The sequence below is a fragment of the Phoxinus phoxinus genome (assembly GCF_949152265.1).
Source record: "Phoxinus phoxinus genome assembly, chromosome: 16".
Classification (NCBI taxonomy): domain Eukaryota; kingdom Metazoa; phylum Chordata; class Actinopteri; order Cypriniformes; family Leuciscidae; genus Phoxinus; species Phoxinus phoxinus.
In genome coordinates, this window is record NC_136891.1 from 10,489,761 (window position 1) to 10,508,907 (window position 19,147).

The 19,147-nt window shown below is 47.8% G+C and overlaps 1 protein-coding gene across 1 annotated transcript in view; it reads left to right on the top strand.

Moving 5' to 3' along the window:
- The first annotated feature begins 13,614 nt into the window (after positions 1-13,614).
- Positions 13,615-19,147, top strand: part of LOC307012699 (adhesion G protein-coupled receptor F4-like) — a 29,891-nt gene continuing 24,358 nt past the window's right edge. The window contains exons 1-5 of the mRNA XM_079639658.1: positions 13,615-13,622; positions 13,888-13,923; positions 14,211-14,252; positions 15,511-15,549; positions 15,882-15,982. Coding sequence (XP_079495784.1) covers positions 15,896-15,982 — 87 coding nt within the window. The 5' untranslated portion in view covers positions 13,615-13,622; positions 13,888-13,923; positions 14,211-14,252; positions 15,511-15,549; positions 15,882-15,895. The remainder of the gene's footprint in view (positions 13,623-13,887; positions 13,924-14,210; positions 14,253-15,510; positions 15,550-15,881; positions 15,983-19,147) is intronic.

Genomic DNA, 19,147 nt, shown 5'->3' on the forward strand with positions numbered 1-19,147 from the left:
CACAAACAAAGCGATTCGAAGCACAAACACAAACTCCAACACAAACAAAGCGGTTCGAAACACAGACACAAACTCCAAACACAAACAAAGCGATTCGAAACACAACACAAACTCCAAACACAACAAAGCGATTCGAAACACAAACACAAACTCCAAACACAAACAAAGCGATTCGAAACACAATCACAAACTCCAAACACAAACAAAGCGATTCGAAACACAACACAACAAAGCGATTCGAAACACAAACACAAACTCCAAACACAAACAAAGCGATTCGAAACACAAACACAAACTCCAACACAAACAAAGCGATTCGAAGCACAAACACAAACTCCAACACAAACAAAGCGGTTCGAAACAGACACAAACTCCAAACACAAACAAAGCGATTCGAAACACAACACAAACTCCAAACACAACAAAGCGATTCGAAACACAAACACAAACTCCAAACACAAACAAAGCGATTCGAAACACAAACTCCAACACAAACAAAGCGATTCAAAGCACAAACACAAACTCCAACACAAACAAAGCGGTTCGAAACACAGACACAAACTCCAACACAAACAAAGCGATTCGAAGCACAAACACAAACTCCAACACAAACAAAGTGGTTCGAAACACAGACACAAACTCCAAACACAAACAAAGCGATTCGAAACACAACACAAACTCCAAACACAACAAAGCGATTCGAAACACAAACACAAACTCCAAACACAAACAAAGCGATTCGAAACACAAACACAAACTCCAACACAAACAAAGCGATTCGAAGCACAAACACAAACTCCAACACAAACAAAGTGGTTCGAAACACAGACACAAACTCCAACACAAAGCGATTTCAGTGATTCGAGTGTAAATAAGACGGTCGATAGGCGAGACCACGCGTGCAAATGCTAGCGGGCTAACGTTAGAGATAGTAACGGAAGTTCGGAAAGTTGGATATAACTAGCGATATCAAAGCAATCCGATTGTTTTTTATAGAGAGTAGTTTCGGAGATATGTTCACACGCTGGAAAAATAGAAAATGCTCGTTTATAAATGAGTGTAAAGAAGAAAATCAATGATCTATGAATCAATTCGACGGAGCTCCAAACACAAACAAAGCGCTCGCTCGCGACGCATGCGCAGTAAGAATTGACGCGGTGGTACTTTCCCAAATTCCACCGCGTCTGGAATCTGGATCAAATCTGTATCTCCCGCATGTTAAAATGCCCAACTTTACAGCAGAAAAAAACCTGTTTACAGCCTGGTTCTCTCTGTGGCTTTGGTCTATACAGCTAATGTTGCCCTTCATAACAACTGTGAGGGGGGTGCATTTTTTTATAACTCACCCGTTTAATTGATTAATATTTAAAGTTCTGCAAAATTAAGGGTGTGTCCACTTTTGATTGACAGGTGGAGTCCCGCTGATGTAAATGCTAGCCGGTTAGCCGTCACTTCACATCAGCAAATTCCAGCTGCTGAACTTGCCATCTCTGCCGTGTTTGTGCTTTTTTTCGGGATTATTTCATATAATTTAATACACCCATTACCTCGCCCACGGCTTTGGATTCCGCCGTTGTCGTCGAGTATCCATTCGAGAGAACCAGCGCTGTAACGTTATTCCAGTTGTTCTCCTCTGTGAACATCATGCACTAATGGATGTATGACAATTTCGTTGCTTTTTGGAGTTTTCAGATTTAAAAACGTCTATAGATATGAGGCTACACTCGTTCCCTTTCGTTGTCACTTCGAGTTACGTCGAAATGACGACGAATGGGGTTCGCTTAGAAGCCTATCCTCTTCGAATATTAATAAAACGAGCCAATGGCAAGCAAATGCCATGGGTCTGCTGAATTTGCATAGCGTAACTCCGCCCCACTGTGTGGGTATATAAGGAAGTGAGCCGGCAACATGCAGATATGTTTTCGCTTTCGGAGCCAAGTTTATCCTTCACTCCACAAGCCATCCTGAGTTTCATCTCTCTATTCCTCTTCGAGACGAGCTTCCCTCCAGGTGTTGGTGTGACAGCGAGTTCCAGCGAGTGCACATTCCCTGCGATCTGAGCAGTGATCTGCCAGTGTGTGTGTGTTCTCTCCCTGGTCGCTTCAGCATCTGCGGGGATCTTCCTTCTCTCTAAAAGAGCAAAGCGCGTGGCACGTCTTTTTAAAGATGCATCGCCCGTGCCCTTCTGGTTGTGGTCACTGGCTGTCTGATTTAGATGGGCACAATCGCTGTTTTGCGTGTTTGGGCTTAGAGCACGCTAAAGCAGCGCTTGTGGATGACTCATGTTTTCATTGCGGAAACATGACCATCGCGACACTACGGTCGAGACTCAGTGATCTCGAAAGAGTGAGAGTCCCCTCATCCACACCCCGATCTACCCCCTCTAGTAATAGAGCTGGTACTTCGGCTGGTGGCCAGGGTGACCTGAGGGTGACGGTGTGGCAACAACAACCGACGATTCGTCCTCGGGCCACATCCCCCTCTCAAGTGCCGCAACCCGCGAGCCGACCAGATGATGTGCTCGATCAGTCCCGGCCAACGGTCGGCGGCGGACCGAGTGCGCCGTCTGGCGCTCCTAATGACGATGCTATGTCGATCACAGCATCACAAGGTGGGCAGGAGTCCTCGGGAGATGAGGGGTCGGCTGTGCTGCCGCCTCCGGGCGCGTCAGCATTGCCCGATCCTGATCCCGAGCTGACGGCCATGCTTTCCCGGGCAGCCGCGAGCATCGGGTTAGAGTGTAATCCACCACCCTGCCCCGAGCGCTCGCGTCTGGACGATTGGTTTTTGGGGGCGGCCGCCGATTCACGTCGGCGTCCGACTCCAATGCCTTTCTTCCCGGATGTGCATGAGGAGGTCTCGAGGTCCTGGAAGACACCCCTGTCTTCCCGTGATCGCTCGGCGACCTCCTCCGCCTTTCCTCCTCTCGATCAGGCGGCTGTTTACGGGTACACTGGGGTACCTATGGTTGAACGCTCTGTTGCGATGCAACTGTGTCCTCAGAGCGCTTCTTCCCGTGATGATCCTAAGCACCCCTCCAAGGCCTGTAGGTTTTCGTCGACCCTGGTGGCGAAGACCTATAGAGCTGCGGGGCAGGCAGCCGCCTCATTGCATGCCATGGCCACTCTGCAGGTCTACCAGGCCCAGATGCTCAGGGACATGCACGAGGGGAGGACTGACCCAGGGCTCTTCAATGAGCTGCGTGCCGCCACTGACCTCGCTCTCCGGGCGACGAAAGTGACCGCACGCTCCCTGGGTCAGGTGATGTCCACTAGTGTGGTCCAGGAGAGACACCTCTGGCTCAACCTGGCCGATATGAGGGACGCTGAGCGGACTCGTCTGCTTGACGCCCCCATATCCCAGGCTGGCCTCTTCGGCGGAGCGGTTGAAGATTTTGCCCAACAGTTTTCAACCGCCCAGAAGCAGACTGAGGCTATCCGTCATATTCTGCCCCGACGGCCCGCTGCTGCCTCCACCCAGCCGTCGGTTCAGACGCCTCAGCCTGCTCGCCGCCGAGGGCGCCCTCCCGCGGCTCCCGCCCCTCCCGCACGGCCCCAGCAGCAGCCTTCACCCGGGCCGCGTCGTGGAGGACGCCGCAGGCAGGCGCCCCAGCCCTCTCCAGCCCCGCGCCCCGCTAAACGCCAGGCCAAGCGGCGCTCCTGAGACGGGCTGCTCAGAGATGGCGACCAGTTCTTCGCAGGAGATGGTAGCAGGACCACTCCTTCCCCCGGTGGAGGGCCGGGGGAGAATCTTTTGTTCTCCACTCCCCGCTGCTCACCCACGGGTGGGCAGCACCCTAATGTGGTTAAAGAAAGAACTGATATCCCCATCTCTGAGCCCCCAGAAGGGAATGACAGTGCGCGCCGCCCACGGGCCCCGCCGCTCTCATCCCCTTCTGTCGCCAGACCCCTGCCAGAGCACGCCCCCGTGGAACGCTGGTCCTTTCCTGGCCTCCTCTGGCAGGACGCGGCTAATGACCGTGCCCCCACACCGGGCCGCTATGCCACCCACGTCCGGGCCGGTCATTCCGCTTCGCTGCACCCCCGCGGGGACGTCTGTCGTCCGCATGACCCCGCTGGCACAGTCCTTGGGAGCCTGGTTAGAGCTTCCCAACCTGTCCCGCTGGCTCGCGCGGACCATCAGGCTCGGCTATGCGATTCAGTTCGCGCGGTCTCCTCCCCGCTTCAGGGGAGTCCGCTTCACTATGGTCGGTGGCAATGCCCCTGTCATGAGAGCGGAGGTCGCCACCCTGCTGGCGAAGGGTGCGATCGAGACCGTCCCTCCAGCCGCAATGAGGTCCGGCTTCTACAGCCCCTACTTCATTGTCCCCAAGAAAACCGGTGGGTTACGGCCAATCCTGGATCTGCGCGTCTTGAACCGTTCCCTTCACAGGCTTCCGTTCAAGATGCTCACGGCCAAGCGCATTTTCGAATGTGTGCAGCCACAGGATTGGTTTGCAGCGATCGACCTGAAGGACGCCTACTTTCATGTCTCCATTCTTCCTCGACACAGACCGTTCCTACGGTTTGCTTTCGAGGGGCAGGCATACCAGTACGCGGTTCTCCCATTCGGGCTGGCCCTGTCTCCTCGCGTCTTCACGAAGGTCGTCGAGGCAGCCCTTGTGCCGCTACGGCAACACGGGGTTCGCATCCTGAATTATCTCGACGACTGGCTAATCCTAGCTCACTCTCGGGACCAGGTTTGCGAACACAGGGACCTAGTGCTCCGGCACCTAGCTCGTCTGGGCCTTCGGGTCAACTGGGAGAAGAGCAAACTTTGCCCCGTGCAGAGGATCTCTTTTCTCGGTATGGAAATCGACTCGGTCGCCATGTGCGCGCAGCTTACGAGCGAGCGCGCGCAGTCACTGCTGACTTGCCTGAGACAAATCGAGGGCAAGAGTGCGGTTCCACTGAAACTTTTTCAGAGGCTCCTGGGGCATATGGCATCTGCAGCCGCGGTAACGCCGCTCGGATTACTTCATATGAGACCGCTTCAGCACTGGCTTCACGATCGAGTCCCGAGGTGGGCATGGCACCAGGGCAAGCTCCGAGTACCAGTTACTCCGACCTGCCGTCAGACCTTCTCCCCGTGGACGAACCTCAGCTTTCTACGGGCCGGAGTGCCCTTAGAACGAGTTTCCAGGCATGTTGTTGTGTCAACGGATGCCTCCTCCACGGGCTGGGGTGCCATGTGCAATGGACATGCTGCCGCGGGCTCCTGGACCGGACCCCACCGCCTATGGCATGTCAATTGCCTCGAGTTGCTGGCAGTACGTCTCGCTCTGCACCGCTTCCGGGCGCTGCTCAAGAACCAGCACGTACTAGTCCGCTCAGACAATACCGCGACAGTAGCGTACATCAACCGACAGGGTGGTCTACGCTCCCGCCGTATGTCGCAACTCGCCCGCCACCTCCTCTTATGGAGTCAGAAGCATCTGAGGTCGCTTCGAGCCATTTATATTCCGGGAGACCTGAACTGTGCGGCCGACGAGCTCTCACGGCTTCAGCCTCTTCCGGGAGAATGGAGACTCCATCCCCAGGCGGTCCAGCTGATTTGGGATCAGTTCGGGGACGCACAGGTAGACCTGTTTGCCTCCCACGACTCGTCCCACTGCGCCCAGTTTTACTCCCTGACCGAGGGCACGCTCGGCACGGACGCTCTGGCGCACAGCTGGCCCCGGGGCCTCCGCAAGTATGCGTTTCCCCCAGTGAGCCTTCTTGCACAGACCCTGTGCAAGATCAGGGAGGACGAGGAGCAGGTCATATTGGTTGCGCCGCACTGGCCCACCCGAACCTGGTTCTCCGAACTTGTACTCCTCGCGACAGCACCTCCCTGGCCAATTCCTCTGAGGAAGGACCTCCTTTCTCAGGGACGGGGCACCCTTTGGCACCCTCGTCCCGATCTCTGGAACCTCCACGTGTGGCTCCTGGACGGGACGAGGCAGGTTTGAGTACCCTACCACCAGCGGTGGTGGCTACCATCACTTCCGCTAGAGCGTCGTCCACTAGACATGCCTACGCGTTGAAGTGGAACCTCTTCGTCTCTTGGTGCTCTTCTCACTCAGAAGACCCATGATCATGCCCGATCAGTGTCGTGCTTTCCTTCCTGCAGGATGGGTTGGAGCGAAGGCTGTCTCCCTCCACCCTGAAAGTATATGTTGCCGCTATCGCCGCACATCACAATGCAGTTGATGGTAAGTCCGTGGGAAAGCACGACCTGGTCATCAGGTTCCTGAGAGGAGCGAGGAGACTACAGCCTCCTCGCCCTCCTCTCGTGCCCTCTTGGGACCTCTCAGTGGTACTAACTGCCCTGCAGAGTGCTCCCTTTGAGCCTCTGCAATCAGTGGAGCTTAAGTTCCTGTCCGTTAAGACAGCGCTCCTGGTTGCTTTGGCCTCCATCAAGAGGGTAGGGGACCTGCACGCATTTTCTGTAGACGAAGCGTGCCTGGAATTCGGGCCGGCCTTTTCTCACGTGATCCTGAGACCCCGGCCTGGATATGTGCCCAAGGTTCCCACCACTCCCTTCCGGGACCAGGTGGTGAACCTGCAAGCGCTGCCCCTGGAGGAGGCAGACCCAGCCTTGGCATTGCTCTGTCCAGTACGCGCCCTCCGTGCTTACGTAGACAGAACGCAGTGTTTCAGGACCTCAGACCAGCTCTTTGTCTGTTATGGTGGGAAGCTGAAGGGAAGGGCTCTCTCCAAGCAAAGGTTGTCTCACTGGATAGTGGACGCCATTGCTTTGGCTTACCAGCAGCAAGGTCGACCGTGCCCCCTTGGTGTGACGGCCCACTCCACCCGGAGTGTGGCCTCCTCTTGGGCCCTAGCGCATGGCGCCTCGCTAACAGACATCTGCAGAGCTGCAGGCTGGGCGACACCCAACACATTCGCCAGATTCTATAATCTCCGAGTGGAGCCAGTGTCCTCCCGAGTACTCGCTTCAACCAGCCGGTGCTAGGACCCGCTCAGGTGTCTTCGCTTGCTCGCCATTCCACTCCACGGACTGGATACGTGCGATTTTCTCCTCAGGTGAGCCTGATAAGCCCTGAGTTCCTCCAGCGCTGTTGACGTCAACGCCAGAGTTATGCCTCCGGCAGCTTTCGCGTTGGCTAGGTGCCACCATGTGCATGGTTCCCCCGCTGGGCGACCCCCACGTGTGTATTTCCACTGTAAGCCTCCTTCGAGCATGTGTCTTTCCCTTGGCAAGCCAGTCTGCCACCCCTGGGGTTGAAATACTCCACCCTACGGGCTGGACACCCCAGTGTTCTCCGTATGCACCCCCCTCCGGGTCATATGTGTTTTCTTAAGTCCCCCCCCCTTCGGGCGGGCACTGATTGCATATTTCCACTGTGATATGCTTCCCAGTGTACCTTGGTATTCCTGTGTTAAGTAGGAGTCCTTCGTCCGTGCTAGTCTCACGACAGGGAGCTCAGACTTACGCAGGGCACTGGAAGACAGCCGAGGTGGCGTGATTGGACTGGGAACCCCATTCGTCGTCATTTCGACGTAACTCGAAGTGACAACGAAAGGGAACGTCTCGGTTACGGATGTAACCCTCGTTCCCTGAGTAGGGAACGGAGACGTTACGTCTTCCTGCCACTTCCGCTGTACCGCTGGAACAGCCTGAGTTCAGCTTGGCTCCTTCAGCGAAGAAACATATCTGCATGTTGCCGGCTCACTTCCTTATATACCCACACAGTGGGGCGGAGTTACGCTATGCAAATTCAGCAGACCCATGGCATTTGCTTGCCATTGGCTCGTTTTATTAATATTCGAAGAGGATAGGCTTCTAAGCGAACCCCATTCGTCGTCATTTCGACGTAACGTCTCCGTTCCCTACTCAGGGAACGAGGGTTACATCCGTAACCGAGACGTTCTGCGGTGCCGTTGCTCTGGAACAGATTATAACATGCTTATGTTCCGTCAGATGAAGTCCTGCAGCTGTCTGTGTTTCTCCGTCCATAATAAATGCACATCCTTGAATGAGCGCGGATTTCTAGCGCATTTACTTTAACTTCATAGGTAATATATCTATGTTTTGACCCATTTGAGAATTGAGATGCGGCCAAAATCAGAATTTAAAATGGACTGAATAATAAAGCTCTACGAACTTGACGAGCGATGCGCCGCGCTGACGGACCATAGGCTGTAATAAAGAGTGACTGACATGTAACTTATGCACATAATCACGGTCACACACACTTTCAGAGTAATATTGTAAAGTTACTGCATAATACATTTTCAACTAACGTTAGCAGAATAGCTGTACAGAATCACGATACACAGTCTCACTTGTAGCTATGTCTTTTAACTATTATAATATTTCGAAGGGCAAAAACAGGACCTTTTAATTGGCATTCTGATTTTAATCATCAACTGTCAGTGTCACTTTAGCGCGAGCCCTTGTGCAGTCGCAGACTTGGTACTGTCAGTAGCATATAGCATTAGCTCCCAAGTCTGCGCTAACCATGGAGCTAACTCCATAACGTCGCGCTAGGTGGGCGTGGTTTCAGATAGCCAGGCTCCTCAGCTCTGCCTCTTTGCCCATATTCTGTTATCCGGGAGTGACGAGCGGTGACGCGAGGCCAAGATGGCGACGGCCGGCTCCGCCCACTTTAGGCTTCAAAAATGCTCTTCAGAAACCTACGGGTGACGTCACGGACACTACGTCCATATTTTTTTACAGTCTATGATCTGGATATGATAATTTCAGAGCGGCAGTCTCAAGTCAAGTGTCAAATTAAAGCGAGTAAAAAAATCAGTTTGCCTCATAGTCTGCCTAATTATTGAAAATATTTGTGTGTTTTCGTGAAATCAATTATAATAAGCATATAGGCCTACGGTGTAGCCTAGGTCTAAAGAGGCTTTTCAGTGGCTATTGATTTATTTCCCGCCTTAGTGGGTCCTATGACTGGCATAAAAAAAAAAGTAGGTCGCAGCAAGACAAAAGGTTGAGAAACCCTGGCTTAGATAGTAGCGTAGCATAGCATAGCTATCCGAAATGATTAGAGATAAAGTTTTTTTCACGTAGCCTATATGATATTTTTCGATAAAAAATATGATACAAGCATAATTCTGTTTAAGAATAAATTATGACATTGACATGCTTATAATTAAAAAAAAAAATATATATATATATATATATATATATATATATATAGGCTATATTATACATTTTTTCTTAATAAAAAATGAACAATGTCGCAAACATACCTAAAAATGCAAATGTCTGTAGAGAAGCGCTTCCTGGACTCAAGTAAATAAGCTCGAGGTGCTCTTTGGATAGAAAAAAACATATAGAAATCATCGGGAACATCCAACGCACTCTCTTTGGAAAAATTAAAAAGCCTTTATTTCTATGGCTTGGTCATAATAAACACTATTAAAACAATGCGTTTCGGCATACAAGCCTTCGTCCGGAAGTCACTGAAACCTAAAATACCTAAAAATGCAATTTATTTCACTTTTAACTATATAAATAATCAGGATAAAAAAATTAAAGATTATTACATGAATTGATTGCAATAAGAATCGCGAGAACAGCTTTAGATCAGGCATACTACTGGGGTCCTAAGCTGGGACTCATCTCTTCACCTCACAAGAGGTCGCCAGCCCTCCGTTGAACTGAATGGGATCATGCCGCTTTGGCGCTGCGTGTGGCTGGCGGTGTGAACTGGGCTTTTCACACAAACGAGCCACTACGACCAAGTGATATTCACTGCAGAGTCAAATGACGACCAGCTCCTCCTCTCTGGAGCTCCAATTGGGTGGAATTAGTCCAGCTTCTCCTCTCTAGAGCTCTACGGTGGTGAAGGGATAGAGTTGTGGGTGTGATTGGATATTCTAGATCCACCCATTAGGCCCAAATTACATTCACGCTTCTGGGACCCGTAAGCTCCACCCAGTTGCTCTGCAGTGAGCAGCATCTCACTACGACTGCAGACCAGCTCTCTATCTTATGTGTGCCTGCTGCTTATGACATAAAATTGACATTGGTGTTTGTAAAAAAAAAGAAAAAGAGAAAGATAAAAGTTCTACGCTAAATCGACATCAAAAATGCATACAAATATGAAAATATGTATCACTGAGATGAAATGTCTGATGTAGCATCCACCTGATGTAGTTTATTATTGATTACAATTATTTGTATAATTGTTTATTTGATTATTTCTTTTCTCATTTTGTTTTGATTGATTGTTTTTGATTTCATTGCCACTAGTAGGCCTACCACCAACACCTACAACTACCACAACAACACCAGGTATGTGCTGTACTGTTAAAAAAAATATATATATATTTTATTGTTAAATTACTTATCTATTAATTAAATCACCTATTTGTTGTTTTTGTTTTAACCGTAAATTTGATAGTTGGCTTTGTGGGTTTAAAGAAATTGCACAAATGCAAACATTTATGAAACTGATTTATTGTTAACATGTTCAGGAATGTTCAGATGTCTTTATTGTTTATTGGATCATTTCTCTTCTGTTTTGATTGATTGTTTTTGGTTTCATTGCCTCTAGCACCACCTACAACTACCACAACCACAACCACACCAGGTATGTACTTTAAAAAATTAAAATAAGAAACACTGATATACCACATAATGTATTTAATGACAATACACATATAATATAACATTTTAACAAGTGAATGCAAACATTTATGAAACTGATTTATTGTTAATATTTTCAGGAATGTTCAGATGTCTTTATTGTTTATTGGATAATTTCTCTCTTGTTTTGATTGTTTGTGGTTTTATTGACTCTAGCAACACCACCACCTACAACTACTGCATCAACATCAGGTATATACTGTAAAAAAAAAAAAAAAAAAAAAAACTGATAACCCACACAATGTTTCACACAGCCATCAGGGATCACCCTGTAGCCCAAGACTGGTTGCCCATTGAAGCTAAGCAGAGTTGAGCCTGGTCAGTACATGGATGGCAGACGTCCTAAACCAGGTAGCTGCTGGAAGATGTGTTAGTGAGGCCAGTAGGGGTTGCTTACCCTGTGTACCGTCCTTCAGATGAGACGTTAAACCGAGGTACTGACTTTCTGTGGTCATAAAAAATCCCAGGATGTCCTTTGTAAAAGAGTAGGGGTTTAACCCCAGCATCCTGGCCAAATTTGCCCATTGGCCACTGTCCATCATGGCCTCCTAATCATCCCCATATTTACTGATTGTCTTCATCACTATGTCTCCTCTCCACCAATAAGCTGGTGTGTGGTGGGTGTTCTGTCGCAATATGGCTGCCGTCGCATCATCTGGGTAGATGCTGCACACTGGTGGTGGTTGAGGAGATTCCCCCCTTCCATATGTAAAGCGCTTTGAGTACAGAGAAAACGTCCCGGTTACGTGTGGTAACCCTCGTCCCCTGAGGAGGGAATGGAGGCGTACGTTATTAACTGACGAACTGGGGATCTCACAAGAGAGCCTATCTACTTCGAGTGTAACTAAACGAGCCAATGCACATTGGCATGCGATAATTACACCAGTTGCTGTGCATCGCAGCGCGAGCATATAATGAGAAGCTGATGCGTCACTTTTTTTTTTTTTCGCTGAGAAGCCGGATTGTGACTCGGCCGTACAGCGGAAGCTTAGCAACTGTAGCGACGGGACGTACGTCTCCATTCCTTCCTCTGGGAAACGAGGGTTACCATACATAACCGAGACGTTCCCCTTCGTCAGTTCACTATGATGTACGTAAAAAACTGACGAACTGCGGATGTCTACCAACACGCCACTGCTTCCAGCGCTCTGCTTGAGTCTCCTGGCCTGACTGAGTGTTGGGCAGAAAGTAGGAGCTCTAAGCATAGAAGGTCAGTCACTGCTGTTCCGCAAGACTCACTCAGTGTGACTTATTGGATAACGCTGGGAAAGCGTGCCCTTGGAGACGGGGATGCTGCGGAAGCCGCGTCCTACCCCGGAGGGAGGCACTGTGGTTGTTACACACATGGACTAGCCAAACAGGGCAGTGCAACATTTGGCAGTCTCTGGGGTGGTTCCAGCCTAGTTATAGGGCGGTAAAGAACACCAGCAGAGACGACAGACGGACTCTGTCAAGGGAAAGACACTGGCTTGTCCGCAGAGTAGCTGATCATGGAGGAATACACATATGGGGTCGCTGCAAAGAGGCCTGGTGGTGTCCCCGAGCCACACACTGCTGCCTGCTGGCGATGAGAGAGGAGGATGAGAGTGGCAAAGCATGGAAGCGATCACTGCCATCCACGCCCTCTTGTGACCCAGAGATGGAAGAAATTTATTGAAAATGTGGGTACCAGAACAGAAACAAACTGAAACAAAAGATTCTCCACCCGGCCCTCCTCCAGGTGAGGGAGAGGTGCGGTCACCATCTCCCGGAGAGCAACTTCCTACATCACTGGGTCACCCGTCTCATGGCCCCTAGCCCTTACGCTTGCTGCCAGATTTAGCGGGGGCCTGAAAGGGCTGAGTGCTCCTCTTGCGGAGGGGGCCGCAGGGGGGCGTCCTCAGCGACGAGCAGACAGTGGGTGATGGCATCAGCTGGTCGTCGGGGCAGGATGTGCTTAATCCTCTCCGTCTGCTTCTGTGCTGCGGAAAAAAACTATTTGGCAAAGATTTCCACTGCGTCGCCGAAGAGGCCGTACAGGCGCTAGATCGGGGAATAAGCAGAGGGGCTCCACCTCTTTCGAGGTATTGGAGTCTCGACCGTAACGCCGCAATGGTCATGTTCCCACAATGGGAACATGAGCCATCCATGAACACTATTTCAGCGTTCCTATAGCCCAAGCACGTGATACAGCGATCATGACCGTCAGCCGGTGTCAGACTTTGAACGCATCCAGAAACACACGATCTGAATGACATCTTGAAAAAGATGCAGGGTCAGATCGTTAGCTCTTTCAGAAGTGCTCTGGGGTCCTAAGCTGGGACTCATCACTTCGCTGGGACTCATCTCTTCACCTCACAAGAAGTCGCCAGCCCTCCGTTGAACTGAATGGAATCATGCCGCTTTGGCGCTGCGTGTGGCTGGCGGTGTGAACTGGGCTTTTCACACAAACGAGCCACTACGACCAAGTGATATTCACTGCAGAGTCAAATGACGACCAGCTCCTCCTCTCTGGAGCTCCGATGGGGTGGGATTAGTCCAGCTTCTCCTCTCTGGAGCTCTACGGGGGTGAAGGGATAGAGTTGTGGGTAGGGTTAGGGTGTGATTGGATATTCTAGATCCACCCATTAGGCCCAAATTACATTCACGCTTCTGGGACCTGTAAGCTCTACCCAGTTGCTCTGCAGTGAGCAGCATCTCACTACGACTGCAGACCAGCTCTCTATGTTATGTGTGCCTGCTGCTTATGACATAAAATTGACATTGGTGTTTGTAAAAAAAAAAAGAGAGAGAAAGATAAAAGTTCTACGCTAAATCGACATCAAAAATGCATACAAATATGAAAATATGTATCACTGAGATGAAATGTCTGATGTAGTATCCACCTGATGTAGTTTATTATTGATTAAAATTATTTGTATAATTGCTTATTTGATTATTTCTTTTCTCATTTTGTTTTGATTGATTGTTTTTGATTTCATTGCCACTAGTAGGCCTACCACCAACTCCTACAACTACCACAACAACACCAGGTATGTGCTGTACTGTTAAAAAAAAAATCATGTATTTAATTTTATTGTTAAATTACTTATCTATCATTAAATCACCTATTTGTTGTTTTTGTTTTAACCGTAAATTTGATAGTTGGCTTTGTGGATTTAAAGAAATTGCACAAATGCAAACATTTATGAAACTGATTTATTGTTAACATGTTCAGGAATGTTCAGATGTCTTTATTGTTTATTGGATCATTTCTCTTCTGTTTTGATTGATTGTTTTTGGTTTCATTGCCTCTAGCACCACCTACAACTACCACAACCACAACCACACCAGGTATGTACTTTAAAAAATAAAAAATAAGAAACACTGATATACCACAGAATGTATTTGATGACAATACACATATAATAGAACACTTTAACAAGTGAAGTACCTATTTGTTGTTTTTGTTTTTAACCGTAAATTTGATCATTGGCTTCGTGCAATTAATGAGGTTGCACAAATGCAAACATTTATGAAACTGATTTATTGTTAATATTTTCAGGAATGTTCAGATGTCTTTATTGTTTATTGGATCATTTCTCTCTTGTTTTGATTGTTTGTGGTTTTATTGACTCTAGCAACACCACCACCACCACCTACAACTACTGCATCAACATCAGGTATATACTGTAAAAAACAACAACTGATAAACCACACAATGTTTCACACAGCCATCAGGGATCACCCTGTAGCCCAAGACTGGTTGCCCATTGAAGCTAAGCAGAGTTGAGCCTGGTCAGTACCTGGATGGCAGACGTCCTGGGAAAACCAGGTAGCTGCTGGAAGAGGTGTTAGTGAGGCCAGTAGGGGTTGCTCACCCTGTGTACCGTCCTTCAGATGAGACGTTAAACCAATGTACTGACTCTCTGTGGTCATAAAAAAAATCCCTGGATGTCCTTTGTAAAAGAGTAGGGGTTTAACCCCAGCATCCTGGCCAAATTTGCCCATTGGCCACTGTCCATCATGGCCTCCTAACCTAATCATCCCCATATTTACTGATTGTCTTCATCACTATGTCTCCTCTCCACCAATAAGCTGGTGTGTGGTGGGTGTTCTGGCGCAATATGGCTGCCGTCGCATCATCCGGGTAGATGCTGCACACTGGGAACATGAGCCATCCATGAACACTATTTCAGCGTGCCTGTAGCCCAAGCACGTGATACAGCGATCATGACCGCCAGCCAGTGTCAGACTTTGAACGCATCCAGAAACACACGATCTGAATGACATCTTGAAAAAGATGCAGGGTCAGATCGTGTTAGCTCTTTCAGAAGTGCTCTCTGTGGTGCCGAAGCACACAGGAAGATAGCCACGGCTACACACGGGATAGTGCAATGCTCTCTTTGTCACGGCTACACACGGGATAGTGCAATGCTCTCTTTGTCACACCCTTCTGAACCGACAAAGCTGTTTTTAACCAGGGATACACTTGAAAGATCGCGACCACCACTGTCCACGCCGTCACACCGGCAGAGATTCTTCTCGCAGAGACTCGAAGACACACTAGATCTTGCAGGAGACAGGAACAGCTTGCACCGTTTGGTTATTATTGATTATTATTATTATTAATTTATTTGATGACAACGCACATATAATAGAACCTTTTAACAGTTATTAGAAGTTTTAAGTTATTAATGTTAGCTTCAAATTTAGTTATCACTAATGAAATGAAGTACCAATTTGTTGTTTTTGTTTTTAACCATAAATTTGATAGTTGGCTTCGTGCAATACAAGAAATTGCACAAATGCAAACATGCTTTACTTTTAAACTGCTTTAGCATGTTCAGGAATGGTCAGATGTCTTTATTGTTTATTGGATCATTTCTTATTTTCTTTTTTTTCTTTTTGATTGATTGTTTTTGATTTTATTGACTCTAGCACCACAACCACCACCTGCAACTGCAGAACCAACATCAGGTATGTACTGTAAAAACAAATGACCAGAAAATGAATGTCATGACAACACATAGGCTATAATACATTTTTTTTTTTTTTTTGTTATTTAAATGTCAATGATAGCTTCATATGTTGATAGCGGTCTCGTCAACTATTTAAAGTAAAGTGCTAATTTTGCACAGAATTTTGGTGAAAGCGGGTTTTTTTATGTAAATGTGCCTACTGGCTTTAATAAAATAAATAAAGTTCACTGCCATTATTTTATCCTGCTGATTGACGTAAATTTGTGGAATTAACAGAAAAATGCACCCAACTGAAATAGATCAATAAATGCACTTTTTTTTTTTTTTTAGTTCGTAAAGGGTCTATGACAATAGATCAAGTTTTTGAGACCAGTCTCAGCTACCCCGGTAGTAATAAGTACAACCTCCTTGCTAAAAAAATTGAGTCAGTGGTGAGTATTAAACATTTTGCATATGAAATACATTGATTGTTAATGCATACATTTTTTTATAAAGGGATAATTCATTAAAAAATTTAAATTTTGTCATCATCATCATCATCATTACTTACCCTCATGTTGTTCCAAACCTGTATGAGTTTCCTTCTGTTGTACACAAAACAAGATATTTAGTGTTGGTAACCAGACAGTTGACGGAAGCCATTGATTTCCACGGTATTTTTTTTTTTCCTACTGTGGAAGTTAATGTCTACCGTCAGCTGTTTGATTACCACCATTTTTTTAAATATCTTTTGTGTTCAATTCAAGAAATAAACTCATATAGGTATGGAAAAACTTGAGGGTGAGTAAATGATAACAAAATGTAAATTTTTGGGTGAACTATCCCTTTAATGCAAGGTTTATAATACAGAGTGTGTTTTAGGTATACGTTTATATTTAACCTTTCATCTGTTTCATGTAAATAAAAATGTACATCATAGTCAAACTAGTCAGAGTGTTGGCCAGAACAGAGCCATTTTCTAAGGAAATATGACTAATTTTCATGATAAATCACAATGGGTCATTCCATATCAATTAAACCAAATATCAGATCAATTTTTATATTTTGTCAATATTTTTTCTGTACAAAGACAAACATAAACAGTGATGAAAGCCAAAATATTAAATTTCACATATGTATATTTACTGAGTAATCCACTATTTTGTAGAGGGGGTCAAAATTTACATTTTCACCTGAGATTTGGAGCCAAATTACAGGAGTGTAAAAATTTAAAACAAAGATGGAATCATCAAATATTGCTAAAGTCAACAGATTTTACTAATAGACCTCTGCATAAAAAATTTAATAATGATGCTGCCATCTTTCTAACGTCATTTTTACACCCCTCTAATTTGATAGATGAATTAATTAGATACATTATTTATAAAACTATATATCTCTGGTTCTTGTCATTTTATCTTGAAAACGTCTCAGGTTACGTATGTAACCCTGGTTCCCTGAGAGGGAACGAGACACTGCGTTGAGATGCGGTGGGAACGCCTTGCGTGATTGCGTCGTGAAGCACATGTAAAATCAGTCCAATGGAAAAAGGGAGACATCATAGGCGGGTGACGTCATCGACCAGGAAGCTATAAAGCACTCCCGAGATCATAACACACTAGCTTTGAAAAAGCCTGAAGCAAGATGATCACAGGCATGCTGGCAGTATGGCAAAGCAACGCAGCGTCTCGTTCCCTCTCAGGGAACCAGGGTTACATACGTAACCTGAGACGTTCCCTTTCAAGGGAACTCGAGCTGTGTTGAGACGCGGTGGGAACCCTATATCCACGACGCCATATGACAAATGCCTGTACTGTATGAAGACCATGCGCACACTAAGAAACAAGCCCCCTAGACCCTGGAGTGGAGTCTAGGTCCAAGTCATAAAAATGGACAAATGTATGCGGTAAGGACCAGCCTGCCGCACTACAGATGTCGTGGTGATAAACTCCTGAATTTAAAGCCCAGAGGCAGCCATACTCCTAGTAGAGTGGGCCTGGACAGCCAAAGGTGAAGGCTGTCCAGCCGCTACATAAGCAAGTGAGATAGCCTCAACTACTCGCTTTCTGAATATCTGTCTTTAGCTTTTCCTGATTAAGGTGGAGGACAGAAGGCCTGCGTGCACAAATGACCCGCAAATTGAGTAGGGACCTAGGAATACAACCCGGCCTGGGGTGAAGAAAGAATACCACCATACCAGGTGCAAATCCAAGTACGTGCCGGCCTCAGCCTCAAGTACCACGGAGAAGGCGACATACGGATCTCTCCTCAGAGATAACCCAGCAAAGAAACATTCATTACAGAAATCAAGTACTGTACCATAGGGCAGATAGCAAGATTCAGAAGGTGTTCTCCACACCAGGCAGAGAACAGTTTACATTTAAATGCATATTCAGTCTTCTCGTGGAGGGAGCTCTAGACTGGAGTATGGTCTCCACGACCTCAGTCGAGAGACCTGAATCTATGAGCTGGCCCCCCTCAGAGGCCGAGCCCACAGTATCCATGACTCCAGATGAGGGTACTCCCGGGAGCAAAAGATACCGGGAAATGCGTACAGGTGTAGCCTCGACCCCACCTAATACAATCGCATCCAGTCCAAGCGGTGCTGGATGCGTCAGTGATAACCACAAGGGCAAAGTTTTAACCGAAGTTCTCCCAAAGAAGCTCCACCACCTCGGGATGAAGTCTCCATTCCCCGGGCCTCAGCCCCTGCCTCAACAGGATATCTGCTCTGATATACGAGACCATCAGTGTGCTGTCCAGAAGGACAGGCACATGGTGACCTCTCGGTTCTGACAGGAAGTATTGAGATTCTCAGAATACCGCCATCACTTCTAGCCAATTATGTGCCAAAAGGAGATGGTCCTGCCAAAGACCCTTCGCCGAGTGACCACTCATGATCACCCCCCACTTGTGAGTGAAGCATCCGTCGATAGCAAAAGCGTCGACAAGACGCCCCCAACACTGGGCCTGGGCCAGGAACTAAGGTTCTTTCACATGACCGAGGCACGTAGGCATAGCCGCGTGACCTTGATCATGCGAAACCCCTCCTCGGAGGATCGTTGGAAAAAGCAGGCACCTCGGCGCCCTGAAACAGCGAACCGGCAGGGAAACCGAACTGACTGCTCTACGACCCTCCTCGGAGGATCGTTTGGGGACACTGACACCTCGGTGTCCTGAAACGGCGAACCGGCAGGAGAACCGAACTGGCAGCGTTGCGACCCTCCTCAGAGAGTCGCACCCCAGAGGGCGCCGAGGAGAAACGATTTCTCAAAACCGTCCCTACCCCGGAGGGGACCACCCTCAGAAGCCTGCAGCCTCGGCCTCAAGGCTTCTTCTTCCAAGCTATATTAGAGATAAAACAGTTCTCAGATCTTGCATATCTCTAACTGGCTAGACAGCGACCGCCACCCAGGTCCCTGTAGATCAGTGGTTCCCAAACCTGTCCTGAAGGACCCCCAAGACTGCACATTTTCTTTGTCTCCCTAATCAAACACATCTGATTCAAATCATCAGCTCATTAACCCATGTGATAATGAGTTGAATCAGGTGTGTTTGATTAGGGAGACAAAGAAAATGTGCAGTGTTGGGGGTCCTTCAGGACAGGTTTGGGAACC